General features: G+C 45.3%; 1 protein-coding gene across 2 annotated transcripts in view; it reads right to left on the reverse strand.

Moving 5' to 3' along the window:
• The window catches only part of HIP1R (huntingtin interacting protein 1 related), a 102,588-nt gene extending 79,178 nt beyond the window's left edge, over positions 1-23,410 (reverse strand). For both annotated transcript variants that reach the window (XM_075898582.1, XM_075898581.1), the window contains exon 1: positions 23,168-23,410. In XM_075898582.1, coding sequence (XP_075754697.1) covers positions 23,168-23,260 — 93 coding nt within the window. In that variant the 5' untranslated portion in view covers positions 23,261-23,410. The remainder of the gene's footprint in view (positions 1-23,167) is intronic.
• Positions 23,411-23,568: the final 158 nt, after the last annotated feature.

Genomic DNA, 23,568 nt, shown 5'->3' on the forward strand with positions numbered 1-23,568 from the left:
TATGCATTCCCTCCATTTCCCCTAATTCCCAGGGTTCTGACCAGGGTCAGGACCTTCAGGTCCATGGACATCCTGATAGCCCCTTGGTGGCCCAGGCAGTTCTGGTGCCCGATCCTGGTGGATATGCTCAGCGAGGAGCCTATAACGCTCCCGCTGGTTTGGGATCTCCTCACCCAACCTTGGGACGGGGGGCTCATGGTTCACCCGAATCTCAGCTCTCTCCACCTGACAGCCTGGTTTATCCATGCCTGACCCAACCAGAAAGGGAATGTTCCCAGGAGGTGCAGATGGTGCTCCTAGGTAGCAGGAAGCCGTCCACCAGGCAGTCCTACACAGCCAAGTGGCAGCGGTTCTCGTCTTGGGTGTCCAGAAGGGGGGGTGCACCCATCCTGTGCACCTGTCCCATCCATTCTGGACTACCTTTTCGAGCTTAGGTCCGGTGGCCTCTCTACCTCTTCTATCAAAGTCCATGTGGCATCACTCTCCGCCTTCCATGTTGGATCGGCTGGAGTCTCTCTGTTCTCTGACCCTGTGGTCAAAAGGTTCCTTAGGGGTTTGGATAAGTTGTACCCCTCAGTTAAACCCCCTCTGCCCATTTGGGACTTTAACCTCGTGTTGTCTAGACTGGTGTAGTCTCCTTTTGAGCCGCTGGCCACGTGCTCTCTGAAGCACCTCTCTATGAAGGTTGCATTCATTGTAGCCATTACGTCGGCTCGCAGGGTCTCCGAACTGAGGGTGCTAACTGTAAACCCGCCCTACCTAGTATTCTCGGAGAATAGTGTGCAGCTCTGCCCTCACCTGGCTTTTCTCCCCAAGGGCTTTTCTCCCCAAGGTGGTGTCACTGTTCCATCTGTCCCAAGAAATTTACCTACCAGTTTTCTTTCCAAAGCCCCATGCCTCTCCTAGGGAGCACGTGCTCCACTCCCTAGACTCTAGACGGGCGTTAGCCTTCTATGTCGATAGAACGAAATCCTTTTGTAAGTCCATGCAACTGTTCGCTGCTTTTGCAGACAGAATGAAAGGACTCCCTATCTCGACCCAGAGGTTGTCCAATTGGGTCACAGGGTGTATCAGGGAGTGTTATGTCCTGGCCAGGAAGGTCCCGCCCCAGGTTACAGCACATTCCATCAGGGTGCAGGCATCCTCTGTAGCTTTTGGGGCGCAGGTTCCCATTACTGAAATCTGCAGGGTGGCTATGTGGTCGTCAGTGCATATCTTTACGGCACGCTATGCGCTGACATAGCAGGCCAGGGAGGACGCAGGGTTGGGCTCTGCGGTCCTCAGCTCTGTGTTGTAAATATGTTTGTTTTTTCTCTGTATCACACTGCACTTTATTCAATAGTTCTCGGTGTTATGTTACTGGAATAAATATGTTTTGGGTTGTTCAACTTTCGTGGACTTCTCTTTCTTGGTGCTCTGACCCTCCTCCGTAAATGGGGTTGGCTTGGAAGTCACCTGATTCGAATGGACATGAGCAACTACTCAAAGAAGAAAAGAACGGTTACTTACCTGTAACTGTTGTTCTTTGAGATGTGTTGCTCATGTCCATTCGATTTCCCCCCCACCTCCCTTTCGTCGGAGCATCCGTCAAGAAGGAACTGAGGAGGGGGAGCGCCAGCAGGGGAACTTATGCTCCACCATAGCGATGCCACTTCAGGGGGGCGCCCTGTCGGCACTATGGGTACCGCTAGGGAAAACGCTCCGGAGACGCAGTGCACGCAGTGCGCACACCTGATTCGAACGGACATGAGCAACACATCTCGAAGAACAACAGTTACAGGTAGCTAACGCTTCTTTTCTTTTGAACTGATCGATGGAATCCATCCACTGATTTTTTAGAGAGACAGTTCTTTTACACAAAGAATTCACATAATTAAAGAAACCAGGAACACTTAGGAACACCTGGAACACTCTCACCACACACCCAGGCTATGTCTACACTACAGAGTTTTTGCACAAAAACCCGCAGAGTGTCCACACCTTAAGTGGTTTTTCCACAAGAAAATCTACAGTCAATCAACAGAACAGAGGGCTTTTTGTCAGAAAAAGCACAGGTGCTCTGATGGCCTTCTATGAATAGCAATCAGAGCTTTCTTGCGCAAGAGTGTCCACACAGCGTGGATGCTCGCTTGCTCAAAAGCACATTGTTTTTGTGGATGTGCTTTTGTTCAAGAAGTTTTTGCTGAAGATCTCTTCCACAAAAAGCTTCTTGTTCAAAAACCCTGCAGTGTAGACAAAGCCCCAGGGTTTTTCCAGTGTAAGCCAAGAGTTAAAAGGGGAAAAAATACATTTATTTAGCTATTGCTAAAATTAAGTCTCTCCCCCACTACTCAGCAAGCAAAAGAAGGAAGTGCTTCCATAGTTGGTGTATGGTCCCAAATAAATAGTCTCTGGTGATGAAGGTAAGCCTTGGCCAGCACTGACCTACAATGCTTGCTGATGGATCGCTATTCAGTGCCAATGTGGTATTAATGTGGCGGGTCTTAGTAATGTTTCCATTGAGCAGATATCCTGGTCATATATCACTGACCATTAACTGGCATATTTGCTGGCATGTGTTGAAAGGGTAAGGATTAAACAGGCATGGAGATAGAGACTTAGGCTATGCCTACACTGGGAACATTTGACAACAAATGTGCTGTTGACATGCAAAAGTCACCAAAAGTGAAAACCGGTCAAACTGGTTTTTCTAACTCCCATTGTCAAGGTTTCATGGCCACATTGCTAGCTTTCCTGTTGACAGAGCAGAGCAAAGCAAAGTGGGTAAGCATCCCACAACGCAATGTTGTGGGAAGGCTGAGCTGATCCCTGCACTTCTTGGGATTCTGAGTTTTCCCACAGCCTCCTCAGCTGCTGGAGACACCATCATAAATAGCTCTGTAAGCTCTCCATGCTGAGGAATGTCAAAACAGCACAGCAATCTTTCCAGCCCTCCTCCCGTAGCAGTTGTCTGCCTGCTGCTGTGTTCCTAACAAGGCAGAACAGGAGCATTCCAATAATTTGCTCTTTGTTTGCTCCCCAAGTGGAGCAGCTCACTCACTTGACTCTTCCCCCTCCCCAGCCCTGTGCTCTCCACAGTGCTTTTGCCTTTGAAGTGTAGCAATAGCCCTGGGGCCATATCTGAAACAATGTGTCAAGATTTAACCCTCCTTCCCTGGGCTATATCATTCTCCCTGGAGAAAAGGAGGGGTTCTCTCCACCACATGCCCCATGGACCACCTTGGTCAATGCAAACCTTTCTGCTTGCCAATGGAAACTCACTGTTAATTACATAATTATACCCAAGCCATTTTGCTAGTACTGCAGTTGGCAAGAATGGTTTAATTTAAATTATTAAACAAATTAAGCATTTAACTTTCTCATGTTAGTTTATCAAACTTCATTTTAAATAAAGTAAAAGGTTTCAATGTTTTCTTTATTTATGGCGGGGGGGGAGGGGTGTCACTGACTCTGAAAAAAATCAGTTGGGGACCACATAAGTGAGAAGCAAAAAAAGCCTAAAAAAATCCTGAACCCTCACTGATGTGACCCCCAACTGACACATCTCACTCTTCTGGCATTCCTGCCCCATGGGGCAAAGGGAAGGGACAGGAAGGACTGAAGTTCAGGGCTTCCCATAGGCCAGATTTACTTTTCTGGGGTTCCAGAGTTAGTGGATTTTGTGGACCCCCTTCGGCTTTGAGGTGGGAAAAATGAGAGATTCAAAGCGTGGGGCAGGGCTGCCGGCGAGTGGGATAGGAATACAGGAATATTACTATTCCTGATACAAAAACCTGTAGGGGAACACTTCAATCTCCCTGGACACACACTAGCAGATTTAAAAGTTGCCATCCTGCAACAACAAAAAACTTAAAAAACAGACTGAATGGCTAGCCAACTACAAAAGCAGTTTCTCCTCTCTTGGTGTTCACACCTCCAGATCAGCTGCTAGAAGTGGGCCTCATCCTCCCTGACTGAATTTACCTCGTTATCTCTAACCTTACTCTTGATTGGAACTCTTTTCTTATGCCTGTATATTTATACCTGCCTCTGGAATTTCCACTACATGCATCTGATGAAGTGGGTCTTTGCTCACAAAATATTAAGCTCCTATATATCTATCGGTCTATAAGGTGCTGCTTCTGGCATGCGTGCTGGGGATTGCCAACCCCTGTGTTATTAATACCAGTGGGGGGCGGGGGGGGAGAGGGGGAGAAACCAATGCAGACAGAAACCAGAGGAATCTGGCAACCCTGTATGGCCAACGGTAAACAAGGTGTCTCTCAGGCCATGCGCAGAACCTTAATGGGCCACAGGTTGCCCACCACCAGTATAGGTCAAAATGAGGGTAAATGTAAGAGTATATACAGGTATGTTAGCTCATGAGAACTAGTGGAGCGTTACTTGTGTTGTTTTCATTTATCTGTTGCTGTTATAATGCAATAGCTCCATTTACATTGTAAGTACCTCTGTAACTAAACAGACATCAAAGCAGCTTTGGGGGAAGCTAATGAAGCACTTTATCAAAATAGGTGCTAACTCCAAAGTAAATAGCCACTGCTTGTGGTGAGGCAAGGTCAGAGACTCAAAGGCTGTGTTTAGACTACATGGCTCCGTCATGTAGATTAGGGTTATAGGCAAAGGAAAATGAAGCGGTGATTTAAATGATCGCCGCTTCATTTAAATTTACATGGCTGCCGCGCTGAGCCGACAAACAGCTGATCAGCTGTTTGTCGGCTCAGTGCTGTAGTCTGGACACTCCCCTGCCGACATCAAAGCCCTTTGTCGGCAGCCCCATTATTCCTCATGGGATGAGGTTTACCGGGGCTGCCGACAAAGGGCTTTGATGTCGGCAGGGGAGCGTCCAGACTAGCGCACTGAGCCGACAAACAGCTGATCAGCTGTTTGTCGGCTCAGCGCGGCAGCTATGTAAATTTAAATGAAGTGGCGATTATTTAAATTGCCGCTTCATTTCCCTTTGCCCAATAAACAAATCTACATGGCTCCGTCGACGGAGCCATGTAGTGTAGACGTACCCAAAGTGCATTCCTCACCCCTTGTCATCAAAGGACAATTCCAAGAAAGTAGAGAGACTATCAGCTTGTCTCCTGTGAGAAGATATAATAAGGATCCCAGGAAAGATCATTTATGTCTTCCTATTTGGACTGTTAGGATGCGTCTACGCAACAGGGCTGAAGTCGAATTAAGCTACGCAACTTCAGCTATGTCAATTGTGTAGCTTACATTGAAATAGCATCAAAAGCTGAATTCCTGCTGTGTAGACAGCAGGAAGTCAAAGGAAGAACATTCTTCCTCTGTCTTCCCTTACTTTTTGTGAAAGGAGGGTTACAGGAGTTGGGAGTAAGAAGTCCTTCAGCTTGACATTATTTCAAAATAAAGGCTTGTAGTGTAGATGCACATTTTGTTATTTTGGAATAACATCAGTTATTCCAAAATAACACTGCTGTGTAGACATACCTTTATAGAGAACTGTGCCAAATGCAAAGCAGAGATCCCCAGAAACACTGCAGGTATCTTGAAAGACTTCTGGGAGACTGGCAATGCCATCATTTGGCCTTACAAACAGTAACTCATCTGTGAATATATTTTTTACTGCTTTAATTTTTCAATAATGCATTTCCTTTTCTTAGCTGGCAAAGCTAGAGTTAAGTCTTCTATAGAATTGCATGTCCATGTTGTCTTTGGTGTCAGAGCTGGAGTACCAATTGATTTGGGGCAAGTGACTCATCTCTTGGGACTGGGAGAAACCTGATATAATTTTTGGTTTACATGACCATTATCACAAAATCCAGTTTGTCTGGATGGCAAGACAGGCTGAGAATCTAAGGGGCTTTTCTGACTTGTGATAGGACCAAAATAGTGATGCAGTTTGTTACTGGTTTGGTGAAATGCAGCCATAGAGCTGCTACATTGTCTTGCATTTTGCTTCAACTACCCCAGACTAACACGGCTACATTTCTATCACCTGTTTGGGGTGTTTGCCCTTGTTTTCTGACAGTCTGCCCTGAGGTAGGCTCTCATAGTTCTGAGCTACTCACGACAGTAACAGGCAGGACGTTGGTCACAAGGGCTAACAATTTCACAAGTTTTAAACCCACACTTTTTTTTTTTTAAAGAAACTAAATAGTGAGTTTTAAATGCTACTTTACAAGTCACGAGGACGAGAAGGATGCAGTGCAGCAGTCTCTAGCTAGCATAGGTGAGGGGCATTGAACACACACTTTGCATGTGCTGGGGATGACCCCTCTTGTGCTGACCAGCAGGGATTTGAGGAAGTGAGCAAAGGGATTGGCTCTTATCTTTTTACTAACCGGTTACTAAATCTCTGTCTAGGGATCCCCTTGTGTGTAACAGCAGCGCTACCCTGGCATATCAAGGGCCACTTTTGGCCCTGCTGTAACTGGGTGCAAAGGCTCTGTGACGAGATGGTATTTCCGCTCACACTAGAGGTGCCTTTAGCCCTGGCAGCAGGGATATTAAATATCGGTTAACTGAATACTCGAATAACCTCATGAATTCTTAGTGGTTAGTCGACTAGTCTCTCAGCTATATCAGAGGCAGCAGCGCGGAGTACCAGCCAGGAGCTGGTCTGCAAGAGGAGCCAGTTTAAAAACCAGCTTCCCTCACAGACCAGCTACCTGTAGCCCTGTGCTGCTGCCTCTGAGAGAGTCAGTAAAGCAGGGTGGCAGCAGCCCCTGTCTGGCGGGGGCTGAGTTCCCAGACCCTGTGATTCAAGACAGAGCCAGGCTGCCTCCCTCCCAATACACTGTACATGCAGAGCCATAGGGGGGTAGGTCCCGGACCAGGCATGAGCCAGGACTGAGCTGGACTGCTGGCCAGCCCACTAAAAAATTTACTGGCAGGGGGAGAGGGGAATGGGTGTAGTCTATACTGTTAGCCTATAACCTTTTGCTTATCAGTTAATTGGTTAATTGGCTACACTGTTACATTTCTATCTAGGAGTACATAGTGACCAGGGCAATTAGCAAGGACATGGATACTTTTTTTTTTTTTTTTTTTTTTAAGGAGCTTACTGCATTTTGCTAGCTCAGTGGTCCCCAACCGTTTGGGGTTGCCGGGCGCCAGGGGGCGTGGCCGTTCACCCGCCGGGCGCCCGGGGGAGGGCGGGGCCCCCCCATAGCCGCATTCCGGGGCCGGCGCTCTCCCCCCCCTCCCCCAAGCGCCGCGTGCCCGGGGCCGGCGCTCTCTCCCCCAAGCGCCGCGCGCCCGGGGCCGGCGCTCTCTCCCCCCCTCCCTCCCCCAAATGCCGCGCGCCCGGGGCCGGCGCTCTCTCCCCCTACCTCCCCCAAGCGCCGCGCGCCCAGGGCCGGCGCTCTCTCCCCCTCCCTCCCCCAAGCGCCGCGCGCCCAGGGCCGGCGCTCTCTCCCCCTCCCTCCCCCAAGTGCCGCGCGCCCGGGGCCGGCGCTAGTGCTTTCTCTCCCACCCCCATGCGCCGCGGGGGGTGAATCCGCGGCGCACCCGGGGCCAGCGCTCACAGTGCGCCACGCGCCCGGGGCCGGCTCCGGCACCGCGCATGCGCCACGTGCCCGGGGCCAGGCCAGCCCTGAGCACTTGGCGGGCGCCGAGAAATGCCCCCGCGGGCACCGTGTTGGGGACCACGGTGCTAGCTACTCCCTAGCAAGAAGGAGACTGCCATGCCACAAGGAGCTGTCACTGATGACACCACATTCTTCTAGGATTGCAACTCCATGACTAATGGACCATGAAGCTGCTGTATTTACACTAAGGGTGGCAGGCATCATCAACCTGCGAGCTAATTGGGCAAATGCTGAACAAAGAGGAACTTCCTTTTTCCCCAGTTCAGTGAACTCATTCCTTTATTTATAGGCTCCAGCCAGGAAAGCTGTGTTCTCTGCTTTGATGCAAGACCTCAGCAACCACTCTATCCAGGAAGTCGTGGAGGCCTGACAAACAAGTGAGGTATTGGCTCTGACCACGAGGCAGTGAGACAGAGGCTCATTTCATGCACTATTGAGTGTCACCCTGTCTCCAATCACTAAGTCAGAGAGACATGTGAATGGCTCCAGAGCCAAGGGCTGTTCCAGTATGACTCCTGGTCTATCTTCCTGCTTTACTCTATGCTGCAGCAGCGACTGAAGATTGGTATTTAGGGCAATTCAGCAGCCAGTCTGGGAAAAGCACCACAAAGGGCAGTGAGACCTCCAAGCCTGGGCATGAAGGAACTTTCTATAGTTGAAAGTTTACTGAAATAGTTATTCTGGAGTAATTAGCTCCCTAGAAGGTGCTGAATGCCTGTGACTCTGCATTCTGCTAGCTACTCCCTAGCAAGGCGTTTGATACGGTCTCACATGATATTCTTATCAATAAACTAGGTAAATACAACTTAGATGGGGCTACTATAAGGTGGGTGCATAACTGGCTGGATAACCGTACTCAGAGAGTAGTTATTAATAGTTCACAATCCTGCTGGAAAGGCATAACAAGTGAGGTTCCGCAGGGGTCTGTTTTGGGACCGGCTCTGTTCAATATCTTCATCAATGATTTAGATATTGGCATAGAAAGTACGCTTATTAAGTTTGCACATGATACCAAGCTGGGAGGGGTTGCGACTAATCTGGAGAATAGGGTCATAATTCAAAATGACCTGGACAAACTGGAGAAATGGCCTGAGGTAAATAGGATGAAGTTTAATAAAAACAAATGCAAAGTGCTCCATTTAGGAAGGAACAATAAATTTCATACATACAGAATGAGAAGTGACTGTCTGGGATGGAGTATGGCAGAAAGGGATCTAGGGGTCATAGTGGACCACAAGCTGAATGAGAGTCAACAGTGTGATGCTGTTGCAAAAGAAGCAAACATGATTCTGGGATGCATTAACAGGGTGCTGTGAGCAATACACGAGAAGTCATTCTTCCACTTTACTCTGCGCTGGTTAGGACTCAGTTGGAGTATTGTGTTCAGTTCTGGGCACCGCATTTCAAGAAAGATGTGGAGAAATTGGAGAGGGTCCAGAGAAGAGCAACGAGAAGGATTAAAGGTCTAGAGAACATGACCTATGAGGGAAGGCTGAAGGAATTGAGTTTGTTTAATTTAGGAAAGAGAAGATTGAGGGGGGACATGATAGCTGTTTTCAGGTATCTAAAAGGGTGTCATAAGGAGGAGGGAGAAAACTTGTTCATCTTGGCCTCTGAGGATAGAACAAGAAGCAATGAGCTTAAACTGCAGCAAGGGAGGTTTAGGTTGGACAGTAGGAAAAAGTTTCTAACTGTCAGAGTAGTCAAACACTGGAATAAATTGCCCAGGGAGGTTGTGGAATCCCCATCTCTGGAGATATTTAAGAGTAGTTAAGATAAGTGTCTACCAGGGACGGCCTAGACAGTATTTGGTCCTGCCTTGAGGGCAGGGGACTGGACTCGATTACCTCCCAAGGTCCCTTCCAGTCCTAGTATTCTACGATTCTATGACTCTTATTCTAGAGTTAGCAGAACCCATGAGTCGTTTCAGAATAGCTAGTTATCTTGGTCATTAGCAGTTGTAGACAAGCTCTGAGGAAAGCTGGCTGGAGAATCCTCCTTGAGCTAGGACACAGGTATAGCTGTAGCAACACTAGCAGCTTGTACTTGCAGATATATGGGCTCAGTCTTAGCCAGACTGTAATGGAAAGAGATATTTGCCAAGCTGGGTACTAACTGGAGTTAATTTAGGCATTTATCCCTGGTTCATCAGGTTCCTTAGTCCAGAGATATGGGTGGAACAGGATCAAATCTGGCATTTTGAGGAGTCAATCCATACTCTCGTTTTGACATATTACTAGAGACCTCACATTTATGAAGGCATCAGTTCCCTGCTTAGAAGTGCTACATAGATTTTGATTTAAAAGTTGAAGATAACTGAATTGTTTGTGATACGAACAAAGAACAGCCATACTGGATCAGACCAAAAGTCCATCTAGTCCAATATCCTGTCTTCCAACAGTGTCCAGTGTCAGGTGCCCCAGAGGGAGTGAAGAAAAACAAACAAACAGGTGATCATCATATGATCCCTCTCCTGTCACCCATTTCCAGCCCCTGACAAACAGAGGCTGGGGACACCATTCCTACACATTCTAGCTAATAATTGATGGGCCTATCCTCCATGAATGTATCTAATTCTTTTCTGAACTCTGTTGAAGTCCTGGTGTTCACAACATCCTTTGGCAAGGAGTTCCGCAGGTTCACTGTGCGCTGTGTGAAGAAAAACGTCTTTTTGTTTGCTTTAAACCTGCTACCTTTTAATTTCATTTGGTGACCCCTAGTTCTTATGTTATGCTGCCACACTGACAACAGAACAGTGGTAGCAGCATGCCACTGTCACCATGCACCATTTAGGCTGGGGAGATACCACAGTAGGAAGAAGTGGAGTTCAGCTTCCAAAAATCCATTCTGCCTTTGATCTCTGTGACTGCATGTGAACATCTGACTCTTGGGAACATAAACATGCAAATCTTCTTGAGGCAACTCCCTAAAAAGGTGTCAGACTAGAGAGAGCTTCAGACAGTACTGAACTGATCTGGGCTTCAGCCCAGTGACCTGAGATGAGAGACTGTATCTTATTACTAATTCCCTGAACTTTTCCACTAATCTATGGAGTGGTAGGGTGGCAGGGTTGGTTTTTAAAAAAAAATTTATTTTGCACATAAAATTCACAAAAACTGACGCAGAGGGAGAACCTGAAGTTATGTACAGATGTATAATGCCAGTATTAATCTAATGTCCATTAGGGATGTAAAGGGTTAACCAGTTAATGGTTTACTTAGTAAGCATACTCTTACCAGGTAAGCAATTAACTGTCGCCAAGCTGGGCTGGAGCAGCTCCCAGCCTGCAACACAATGGGCTTGTCCTAGCTTGGCCAGATTGGCCCATGGCGCACCCCCTGCACTGCAAGTGGGGAGCTGCTCCAACCCAGCCCGGCCCATTGTGGGTCCCAGTTAACTTAATGTTTAACCAGCTAACTTTTAAAATAGGATTTGATATCCCTAATGTCCATGTGTTACATTTAATTTCCACTCAGCCATATTACAAAGCCCTGAATCAATTATTAAGGTGCATTAGAGCAAGAGAAGAAATATTATTCATTATTCAAATGGGCTGGAGACAAAATCATTAAAAATGAAGGACCCAACCCTCTGCTGGTAGAAAGAGGCAGTATTGCCTAGTGGACAAAGTATTGCACTAGGACTCAGAGTTGGATTCTCCTCCCAGCTCTGCTATCAGCCTGCTAAGGACCTTGGACAAGACACTTCATCTTGGTGCCTCAGTTTCCCTATTTGTAAAACAGGGATTATTTGACCCCCTTTGTGAAATGCTTTGGGACCTATGGCAGAAGCCTGTCATATAAATCTAGGAATTAGGATTATTAAATTTAAATGTCACTCATTGTCTGACTTATCCTTGCTGTGGATCTGCCCCTCCAAATTCACCTGCCTATGTAGAGCTCAGATTCTGCATTTAGTTGTTGCTCATGCTCAGCCAAGAAGCATCCTTTTGTCCCTTCAGTCTCAGTTCTCCACTGACCAGTAAACCATCAACTCTGGATGCCCTGCCAATCCCTTTGTCAATGTTTAATTTCCATTTCATTGAGCTGCCTTGGGAAAGTCAGACTTCACAGGGTTTGGAGGATATCTTTGAAATAGGTCAGTTTGAATGCTTCAAACTAACGATTCCACCACAATCATCCCGTCCAAGACTCACCCTTCACTTTTCCTGAGAACTGTGATAAGGGCTGGCAAGTCTAAGACTGATCTTCCTACAAAACGAATGTCATGGGGAAACTAAGTGTTCAGATTCTGATTGCTCAACCCTTTATGGGATCCCTTGATGCAATTTTAAAAAAATGCTTAAGTGACTATACAAGAGAGCAGACAGTAGGTATCCATTCTGGCATTTCTCTGACTGAGCCTATACCAGGAGATAAGCACAGTGACCCCATTTGTTTCCTCTGAATTTAGACTTTTAACCTCCCAATAGCTCTGAATGTAATAAACTGCCTCCCATTCACCTGTGTGGGTTAGCACCAGAGCTCAATGGACAGAATTTAAATGTGAATACAATTAACTATTTCACTGTTGCTCATTTAACAGAAACATCTTCCTGCGCTGAGCTAGTGGGAATGGTGCTTGGATAGAATGGCCCAAAGAGAAGCCACTAAGTCCGACAGAATAAGATGTTCAGCAAGCAAAGTGGGATTTGTTTGTAGCTCAGGCAGGAAATGATATTTAATAGAATTCAGAGTATTGGGGGTTGTTTCATCTCACCTACCTACTCTAATTCCATACCTTCTCCTTTCAGTAACTCTAGCCATATGGAACAGAAGGTAGGAAAATTGGCTCATCTATTCCAGACATATCTAAGATGCAACAGAGGCAGCAATGGCTCTTATCTGGTGTACTCACAGTACAGTGAGCAACAAAATAACAATCCTCCAGAGAAGATGGGGAAGGGGAGGAGTCTCTAGTGACTTTGGACACAACTAAATATCAAGTAATGTTTGAAAGAAGGTTCTTAGTGAAAGCACAACACTGGGAGTCAAAATCCCAGGTTCTATTGCTAACTTACCACAAATTTTCTGTGCACCACTGGACAAGAGATCACCTCAGTACCTCCAGCTGAGAAATGGGGAGACTAAGACTGGCTTCAGACAGGTTTCATTCTTTAGTCTTTATAAAGCACTTTGAGAAATACCTAGATGGCAGATTTTCTAGCAGGGCTAAGAGGGCTGAAATGGTGTTAGGGAGAAAGAGCCAAGTCCATTTCAGTGTCTTTCTTGAGCTTTAACCTGCACTTCAGTTTGCTGAAGCCAGACCTACCTACATTTAGTTCCTGGATCAAGACTTTTGGTGTGTTATGAATGGTCTATGAGGTCAGATTCTCACCCCATCAAGCTGGACTAGTCTCTTACTCAAAACCCTTATGTACCAAATACAGTGACTAAATCTCCAATTGATGGAGACAGGTGTTTCAGTCACCCTTTCTTTTCAGGCCACATTAATTACTACCAGATGTTCTGCCCTCTGTTCTTTCCACTGTTTTGCAAGAAGCAATGATGCTAAAGTACCACCATCTTCCCCATCATGCAGAGGGAATCTAGTCTACTGCATGATACTGCTTAATGCTCTCTGAAAGGCCACCCTTGCCATCTATTTTTGGTAGCAGAACAGTGCACTGTAAGGCTTTTACAGTAATTGGCCCACATCTTGTCAAACTGGCCTAATCCCCAGCAGCTGTTAGAAACGAGAAACTATAAGTAGCCTATTAAGAGCCCCATCTTTTAAACAAACCAAAGGCTATATGAAGGTGATACCCAGAGGAAATACACATTGTGTTTTGGGCATCTGCCTAGTTCATTTGATCTTTGAATCTTCTGGCAGAGATGTTTATTTCTGAATGCTTAAGGAAAGCAAAAGCCACCAGCATTTCATTCCCTACTACACTTCACAATGTTCCCTCTAATTTTTTTCCCATCCATGTGCTGAATAAATTGTGTTATGTTCACCAAGGGGCGTGCAGATGTGTACCACGAGTAGAAACACAGGCTGTTAATCAGGTGGATGGCATCTGAATCTCTTGAGGGTGGCCACCTAAACATTCAGCTTACAGGGAACACAATCCCTGAGTTCTATGCCCATCTCTCTCTCATTGACGCATTAACACCTCTAGACCAGACAGTATTTTACAGGGATGCTCTCTGGGTAAATTCATCCCCAAAATGTAGAGTTGAGAGAGAGTGGGAGAAACGAAATTTAAGACCTGTGTTCCTATTAAATCACGCTTAAATCATTTAAATGCAAATGTTATATACACACACTCATCAAATAAGTAGCACAAAAATTAGGAGTCACACTAGGGATGTGAATGGGTAATCCATGCAGGGGGGTTGGAGGCAGTAGCAGCCCCAAGCACAGGAGGGGCCAGGAGGAGAAGCCAGACCATTGATAGTTCCTCCACCTCCTGCTTAATTGCTTAACCAATAAAACCTAAAGTTTAATTGGTTAACTGATTAACTGGGATTTTACATCCCTAATTCACCTTTTATAAATGATCAACATGGGAAAAGATAAGCTGGAGTTGAATGCATGTGTGGGGGAGTGGGGGGAGAAGAGGAGAATGTGAAACTAGTACCGGTGATCAGAAACTCTACTGCAGTAACTCTCAAACAATTTTCAAGTTGGGACACAATTTGGCTCTAAGTTTCAAAGGGTGCTCCAGCGTTGGATGTGTGCGCATCTCTCAATCTACAATGAGTGGATGGCCCTCAATGCCCACTATCTTTGAGAACAGGAGTTAAGAGTTCCAAGCCCCTCATGATCAGGCTGCAATACCCAAATGGAAGCAGGAACACACAGTAAGAATTTTAAAAGCTCACCGATCCTGTATTCCAACAGTAGTCCTAGACAGTTAGATGGGGGTTATTGCCAAGAAAAGGTACTGGCCAGCAACCATTTCTTGAATACCACTGTACTCTAGGGATGTTAAATACCAGTTAATTGAATAGTCGATTAACTTCATGAATTCTTATTGGTTAGTCGACTATTCTATAGTCCCCGGGAGTGGGGCCGGCGCCAGTGCAGTCTGGCTTCACTCCCAAGGAGCCCCCAGCCACTCTGCACTGTTGCCTCTGTATTAGTGGCAGCAGCACAGTGTGCCAGGCAGGAGCTGGTCTGCGAGGGAAGCCAGTTTAAAACCCAGCTCCCCTCATGGACTGGCTGCTTGTTGCTCTGCACTGCTACTTCTGGAAAGGGGGAGAGGAAAATGCATGTAGTCTGTAGCATTAACCTATAATATTTTGCTTATCAGTTAATCGACTACACTATTACATCCCTACTGTACTCCAGGCTCCAAAGGACAACTGACATATGTTCCTCATTTGATATGGTGCACCATACTCTCAGGAGAAGACTTCCTGCTTCTGAGCAGGCTTCCTCTTTCACTCAGCGCATTGACACTATCCTAAAGGAAGTGGCTCAGGAAAAGGTCAAGCTTATTCAGAGGTAGTCATAAGGCAAGCATTGCCCGGCTTTGCTCAACAGCAATTTTTGGTTGGGAATGGAATGTACAGTCAGGCCTCCTTGTGACTTCTTGTCAACAAGCATCACTTCCTCTTAAGAGGTGTCATCTCCCTCTGGGCATCTGCCTCCACTGGGCTGAGTGGATGAGGAAGTCTGTTTGATGCATAAAGGTGGCTGTAGGAAGGGAAATATTCCAAGTGAGGGATGCTTTATTTGGAAATAGAAACTACTTGTAAAGCCACAGAGCAGGAAATCTTAGTATGAATTCTTTGATAGGACAGTTTTAATTTCAGTCTCTCAGCTGAAGTGTCAACTCTTACAACAATATTCTTCAGTGAAGTAAAACAGATCACCCTAACCAACCATTCAGCAAAGAAATCACCATACACAAAGATGGGATACATCAGAGAATAGGACTTATTCTGCAGTGGTATCCATTGGACCTCTATGTTGATACTTAGGCCTGGTCTACACTGTACTGGAAGGTTGAAGAAAGATGCACAACTACTGCTATGTAAATTATATAGCTGAAGTCAACATATCTTGCATCCTGTTTCTGCACCATCCACACATCAGTAGAGCAAATGCTCCCATTGACTTCTTGTGCTCCTCATGAAGAGCAGGAGTATTGGTGCTTACAGGGGCACCCTCCGAGTTCAATTTAGCGGGTCTATAGTAGACCCGCTAAATTGTGTTCAGACGGGACCCCTCTCAATGACAATACTCCTGCTCCTTGAAAGATCAACTGCAGCAGTGTCGATCTTCCACCTAGTGTAGACACGTCCTGAGTGTGTTTGCATTGACCAAAGGGCTGCTCTAATTAAATTAAAAATGCCCATCACTAATTTATGACTACTCTGAAGGGTTTTTTTAAGTTGATGTGTGTGTGTGTGTGTACATATATATAATGTGTATAGATATTTATATTTAAATGTACAACAACTCGGTCATTGGAATCAGTGTTACATAAAAGGTGGCTAGATGTTATAATGAAGAGAGATCTGTTTCATATCATTATTAGTCGGTCCAAAATGTATTTAACTGATTCAATCACCCATTCCAGAAACATTCCCACAGTAATTTGTAGGACAGAAACATTTAAAGGTGCACCTGTAACTATAGTATTACCTCTCACTTCTATCTGTAGCGTTTGCAGCAATAATGATGAGAGCTGGGTGAAAATTTTCATCTAAAACTTTTTTTAGATGATAAATGCAGAGTTTGGTTGATATTTTACGAATTCAAGAAAATTTAATTAAAAATTTAAGAAAAAAACTATTTTCTGATGAAAAACGACTTATTTCAAGTTTCTTTCCATTTTATTTAAAAACAATTTTAAAAGCTCAGCAAAACACTTAGTTTCAAGTGGTACACATGAAACAAAAATTGTTTCTTTTCAATTTACCTTAAAAATGTTTTTTGGTTGAGCTAAAAAGTTTGGTTTTTTTTCAGAACACCCTCTCTCACCAAACCCTAGTTATTTGCACAGCTCTACTAATGACACGTTGCACTTGCATATGAGGCTTTTGAAAGTGAAAGTTCTTGAGATATAGTTTTATTTAATTTAAACAAAACGATCTGATTTGCTGAGACATTATGTAATTTGGCCCTGGACAAATAAATGAGTGCACGATCAAGATGTAACTTAAAAAGATATCAATATGAATATTCCTAATATAAAACAAATGAGTTAAACTAGTTTTGGACATTAACTTCTTGCCAATGATGGATGTGCAATTATATTTTGCAATTAAAAAAAAAAATCTCTCTCCTTCCTGTGGCTGTGTGAAAGAACCACATAAGGCTATGCCAAATCTGTGACTGGAATTCCACCCAAACTGATATCAAATACACAAAGCAAAGCAAAGAAGTAGAGAGAGGAAATATTTCTCTAGTCTCCTTTCAGAGAGGTATAAAAATATAACTTATTACAGGCAGTCTTCCTTATTACAGGCAGATACGAACGGGGCTGCCACAGAGTACACGGACTGCGGGACCTCACGGTCCTGCTGCCCGTGTACTCTGGGGCTTTCTCTGCGTCTCCCTGGTCTGCAGACCAGGCACGCCTGGGCTGCTCCGCTGCCGGCTTCCCCGAGGCTTTGCAAAGCTGCGGGGGAAGCCGGCAGCGGGACAGCCCAGACGCCCCGTGGCTGTCCCGCTGCCGGCGTCCTCAGAGGCTTTGCTCCCTGTCTCCCTGGTCTGCTGGTCTCCAGCAGACCAGGGAGACTGGGAGCAAAGCCGCGGAGGACCCAGGCGGCGGGACCGCGGTGCGTCTCGGTCCGCCGCCTGTGTCTTCCTGGTCTGCTGAGGTGGTGGGGGGGCACAGCTAGTACGCCTCCCCCCCCCCAGCAGACTAGGCTTTTCTCCGGACGCCTGTGGCAGAGCAGCTAGGGTGCTGCCGGTTGGTCCCGCAGCGCCGCTCTGGGCACTACTGGTCCAACCCAGCAGCACCCCACCTGCTCTGGTCCTGATTCAGCCGCTGCTGGTCAGTTTCAGCAGCGGCTGAATCAGGACGCCTGGGGCAGAGCAGATGGGGTGCTGCTGGGTTGGTCCAGTAGTGCCGAGGAGCGGCGCTACTGGAGCAACCCAGCAGCACCCCAGCTGCTCTGCCCCAGGCGTCCTGATTTAGCCGCTGCTGAAACTAACCAGCGCTGACTACAGGAAGCCCGAGGCAGAGTTGCTCTGCCCCGGGCTTCCTAGAATCAGCTGCTGATCAGTTTCAGCAGCAGCTGACTTGGGGACGCTTGGGGTTCTTAAGTTGATTCTGTATGTAAGTCAGAACTGGTGGTCAGTTTCAGCAGCGGCTGAATCTAGACGCCAGTTCCGACTTACATACAAATTCAACTTAAGAACAAACCTACAGTCCCTATCTTGTACGTAACCCGGGGATTTCCTGTATAACAATAGCAGATAGCACAGGAAGAACTTGGCTTGCAGCTCTATTGTAGCTGCGTTGGTCCCAGGACAGCGACAAGCTTGTGCTCTCTCGCAAACAGAAGTGGGTCCAAAAATTATATCATAGGCCCATACACAGGAATTTCTGTGGGGAGGGTGATTTTTTTGTTAATGTGGACTGCAATTTTTTTTAAACATACATTTCCTGCTGCTTTTATCTCCCCATAGCAATATTTAAATCTGTTTTGAATAAAAACTGGCACAACTGGAATATAAAGGGACCATTTTTTAATAAAGGGATTTATTTTGCAATAATTTTCATTTAAATTTAAGATGGTCCCTTATTTTCCAGTTATAGTCCACCTGTGCCTAAAAACTGTTTAAAAAATAAATGATAATTTAAATTAGAATAATATTAATACAAAGAATCAGACCAGCTGCAATGAAATTGCCTATGTTCAGCTATTTCAAAACTAAACTGCTATGGAAAGCTAACATATACGTTTCATCCGTTAGGGTGCACCTACACAGCACCCTAAAGTCGAAATAAGATATTCAATAAGATAACGCCCTATTTCAAGACAACCCTTAATCCTTGTGGAAAAAGGATTACAGAGATGTCAAAACAGCACGCCCATTATTTCAAAAAAATATTTTGAAATAACGGGTGCCTTGTTAAGATGCAGGGTAGCTATTTCAGCAGACTTCCAGTATCCCAAAATAGCCCAATTATATCCTGTATCTGGGGTGACCAAGACCTCAAGCTCAAGCATTCAACTAGTGGATCACAAAGCATACCATCAGCCTGCTTCCCTGGCTGCCCAGGAGGTCTGGGGCAGAATTAGCTCCTGTCTGGCCAGGCCACAGCTGCAGCAGCATGGCCCAAGCTGTGGGAGGGGCTGGTGGCAGCCCAACCCCGCCCCTGGCCTTGCTCCTGTGGGAGGGCAGGGAAATCAGCCCCCGCCTTCCCCCAGCCAGCCAGCCAGCCAGCCGATGGGGGAGGGAGACTCGGGCAACTTGGGGGGGAATCACGGGGGGGGGGTGCATTTGCATCCTTTGCTCCCCACACATACACACCCTGAGTACGGGCCTGTATTAGCTTACCCAAATTGCCTCTCTAAAGAGCCTGCCAGATTTCTATACTGACTTGTCCAAAGGGGACCCTGAACTGTAAGTTTAGTTGTCCCAAAGAGATAGCCTCAGTTTCCTCAGTAAATGCCAGTTATGTTACAGAATGCACATCAGGAAGGCATTAATCAGCTACTGCCTTTCCTAGTCCAGCCTGGGGCACAGCTGGACAAACTGAAAGGTAGAACATAACAAAGAAGCAGTAAAGTCAGCAAATTTTCCTATTGTTCGCTGGTGTTTACAAGAAAATACGCTAGGTTTGATTTCATTCAGTCTTTGTTCTAGCTAACCTGGGTACTTATGCATGGCTCTTATTACTGTAATGTGAGCATATTAGTTAGCCAGAGGGGCTAGGCAACATGCAGTGAGATTCCTTTACTTTGCAGAGAGAAAATACACCTGGGGCCACAGCTATGCGACAGGTGAACTGACTACATGTTTAAATTAGCAGGTTGAGTTAAAGACTTGGTCCCCCACAGCCTTTTGACAGTAGACCGTAGAGATGCCCCTTGTATTATTCTAAGAAGAAAATGATCAGTTGCTTCTGTCATGAGAAGATGAGAATTCTTATAGCAGGTGAACAAGCAGCAGAAAGGAAAATGTTCATGCACTAAAAACATTAGAATTGTCACAAGATATTAGTCTGTATGCAGTATGGGATAGCAGTAGCAACTGGAGATGAAGGACTTGTTCAGTGATACCCATTCTAGAAGATCTCACTTTTCCCTCATAGAGTGGCCCATATTATTATAGAAAAAATTTTCATGAGCAACTATACCTTTCATTCACAATGCTGCTGTTCACTATGCCTTGTCCTTTTAAAAGACAGTCAAACATGTTTATTTCTATTCTTCTCTTTCTCTTCCCTGAATTTGTTCTGGCACGTGGAGTGAATCACTTTTATTGCACTTTGATCCATTTGGCTATTGGCAACTTTATGTTCTTCACTATTCAGTGCCAAAGTCCATCTTATACAAGGGTTATAAGTGAAACAGGCCTGCATTTTTGTAGTCTAAGCACAAGAATAGCCCATGATCTACAGCAGATAATGTGGAACCAGAACACAAAGATTTTACTACCTCTGTTTTAAATAAGGTTATCATTTCAAGACTTAAGTCATTTGAAGGACAGCAAAAAACAGCTTGGAGCATGTTTATCTGACCCGCACTCCTTGTTGGTAGAGTACATATTCAGCATTCTTTGTTGCTGCTGTTTCTTTAACCTTCAGCAGCATCACTGTATTCCACTGTATCCCTCACACCCATCAGTCTGGAGTTATAAAACTTTCTATTTAGTAATTTGCCAATATTTATGGCATTTACACAGAAGATAACACTGTGGAAAAAAATCTTTTCCTAAGGGCTTATTATTTAAAAAAGGCATAGGTAGCATCAGTCTCTGGCAATTAAAGAAGTAGGGGCCTGATGTTCTGGAAGTGGGGTGCACCCATGTGAAACCAGTGAGATCTACAGGGGCTTTGAAAAAAAAAGTCAAACCCTGAGGGCATATTTTACTCATGGGTACAAAAAGTGAAGAAAAATGATACAATCAGTGCCTTTAGCAATTGTGCATCTGGTATATCAATGAACTGACAACGTACAACTTATTTTTACCATGCTGTAGGCACATTATGTAATTTATTCATTGCCCCTCCTCCCATGCTAAGAACAACCAAATACACAGACATTGGACCTGCATGACTAGGTAGACAAGACTTGACAATTCTGTGGGTCAAATTAGAAGTGATGATTCAATTTTGCTGCAGGAGAGGCAAGGAGGATAGAAAAACTATATGATGTCAATTAATGCTGGTATTTTACATGACTATTGTTTGAATTTAAGTTCACTTGATATTTGAGGAAGTGATCTAATGCATGCATACAATAGTCATGGAAATATGGCTGCCTCATCATCAATGTGCCCTACACAGTAAATGAAATCAGACTTCATTAATAAAGCTATTAGCAGGTGCAGTATCCTCTCCAGTCAGCCTTTCAAAATACACACAATGAAGTCTACTTATTACAAACTGCTTTATCAACATGAACAGAAAAGGAGATTCTTTGTAGCAGCACCCAGAGTCTGTACAGTATTTATAAGCAAATACATGTTTTGCTTTTATATAAGATATATAAAACATATATAAACATACCTAAAAAGAGAACATTATCATTATGTGTAAATGTTTGCAGAATCATAAACACTTCTATACAAACCTCAAAATTTTCTAAAAATTTTAAGTGTTAAAATATATCCTGAAAAGTTTTATTCTACAATATCTGTTCCAAATGTTTGTTTCAGTTTAACAGAGAATCTATTTTATCTTTGCTTATAATTTGATATTTGTGATTTGGCCAAGATACTGAATTTTGATTAGTAGATAACCTATTTATTCTCTTATATTAGCAAATGCCTGAATTAGACATTACAGCTATATAAGCAGAAAAAAATCTCTTTAAAATTATTAAATTACAGAAAACTCACATTATATTATTCTTCTTTTGAGCTTCACACCAATATTTTCACATGGAATATATAGATAGTTAAGTGCATATGCATCCTAAAACATTTAACATACTTTCAGCTAAGAAAGGAATTAAACTCCAATTATTATTATTATTATTATTATTATTGTTAATAAATAATAACAACCCACCCACAAATCTTGTATTATTAGATCTCTTGAAATAGCTGTATTTTAGGTTATTTCAAAGATTATTTATATCATATGTTACTGCACAACTAAAACTCAAGACCTGAAGACATTTCTATACCTAATTAAAATGGTATATACAGCACATGGAAAAGCCAATTTTTGCACTTGATAAAAAAAACAAAAAACAGTAAAGTTTGTTTTCAGAGAAACCCATATACTGAAGCATGTTAAAAATAATCCCTATCACAGATATCTAAACAAGGGTGTGTGTATGTATATATATTTTAATGTGCACACTTAACATTATCAAACAGTCAATTACATATAAAACTTTTCACCTCACAGATTCCTAGATAATACTGGACCTGTTTTGCTAATGGAAAGAAAAACAGGTTTGCTCCTGTATCAGGCATCCATCACTATGTCAAACTGGATATACTAGGACAACTAGAAAGATTACAGTCATTGCAACAAGTTTCTTTAAAAAAAATCTTATAGGAAGAGGAAACGAAGGAAATGTAGCAAAACTGATTAAGTTTTATCTGTACAAAACCAGTCAGGTCTGATCTTTTGCAAGCCTGCTTCCTGACACCCACCCAAACACATACTACACCCTTTAATCCCTAAAAGGAAAGAGCTGAGATGGCAGCTGCAGGGCCACTGGATGACCTGTTTAAGGTGTTCTGTAGTTTAGCCAGGCCACACTTTCAGCAACGTTTCCTTATTTGTTACAGGTAGCAGCACTACAGGAAGTGTCAACCGTATCGATGCAGTCGACAGGGGACATTTAACACCCTAATGAGTTTACTTATTTTTCCCCCTTGATCCTACTGACTTGTAGGCACGACAATTCAAGATCACAGATTGCCAAACCAGAGAGAAAATGCGTGAGCCAGGGACCGCAAGTCCCTCGAGCTTTGAAGAGCCCAGGCCTGGCCTGGCCAGCCGCGGAGACCTCACAAACACCCCTTTTCTCTGACAGAGCCAAGCACCAGCCAGGGGATACAAGCCCTCTACGTACTGACTTCCTGTAACAAAATACACCCCTCGCTGCCGTGTTCCTTGACGTGAACAGGCTCTAGCCCCTCGCTCTACAGCACAGACCCGTCTCCACCTTCAGTGAGTGCTCCAGTGTGTTTGCTAGTCGCTGCTGCCTGGTTACCTACCCAGCGGCTTCCCCAAGCTGGAAACGAATTAGCGCGGGGAAACCAGATCAGAGAACAGCGTCCACCCAGCCCCCCGCTCGCCGATCTACAGATGCTGCTCTAAACCCGCATCCCTCACCGGCCAGCTGCGTGCTCCGCCCTATCCCCGCGGCTCCCCCGCTAGGCTAGCATCACGCTGACCACCCACTGCCCCCGCACCCATGCCCCCAGCTGGGCAAGGTGGATGCGCTTCTCTCGACGCCGCCGCACACCTACCCCCTCCCCAAGTGCCCTTGCCGCGATCCCCTCCTTGCCTGAGTCTTGTCAAATTGCTCCCGCTCCGCCTCCAGGCTGTGCCCGGTCCGGCGGCTCAGCACCCGGGCCGGCACGTTCTTGATGGTGTTCATGCTACCGCTGGGGAGGGAGCCCGCTGGGCGGCCGGGGGAAGCAGCGATCGCTCGGGGGGAACGTTCGGCTCCCGCAGCCTGACGTTCTGGTGAGAGCCCCGGCAGGGTGCACAAGGGCGCCCCTAGCGGGCGGGCTGGGCTACTACTGTGGCTGGCTGCATCCACTCACAGGCGAGAGATTCTTCTCCTCCCAGCTCCCAGGCAGCCATTCACAGCCAGCAGCTGCTGCCATACCCTCTCGCTCCGCCCAGGCAGCATCCTTTCCTTTGCCCAAGCAGCGGCAGCTCCCAAGCAAATTACTACTGTAC

This window comes from Pelodiscus sinensis, chromosome 15 (genome assembly GCF_049634645.1).
Source record: "Pelodiscus sinensis isolate JC-2024 chromosome 15, ASM4963464v1, whole genome shotgun sequence".
Lineage (NCBI taxonomy): Eukaryota > Metazoa > Chordata > Testudines > Trionychidae > Pelodiscus > Pelodiscus sinensis.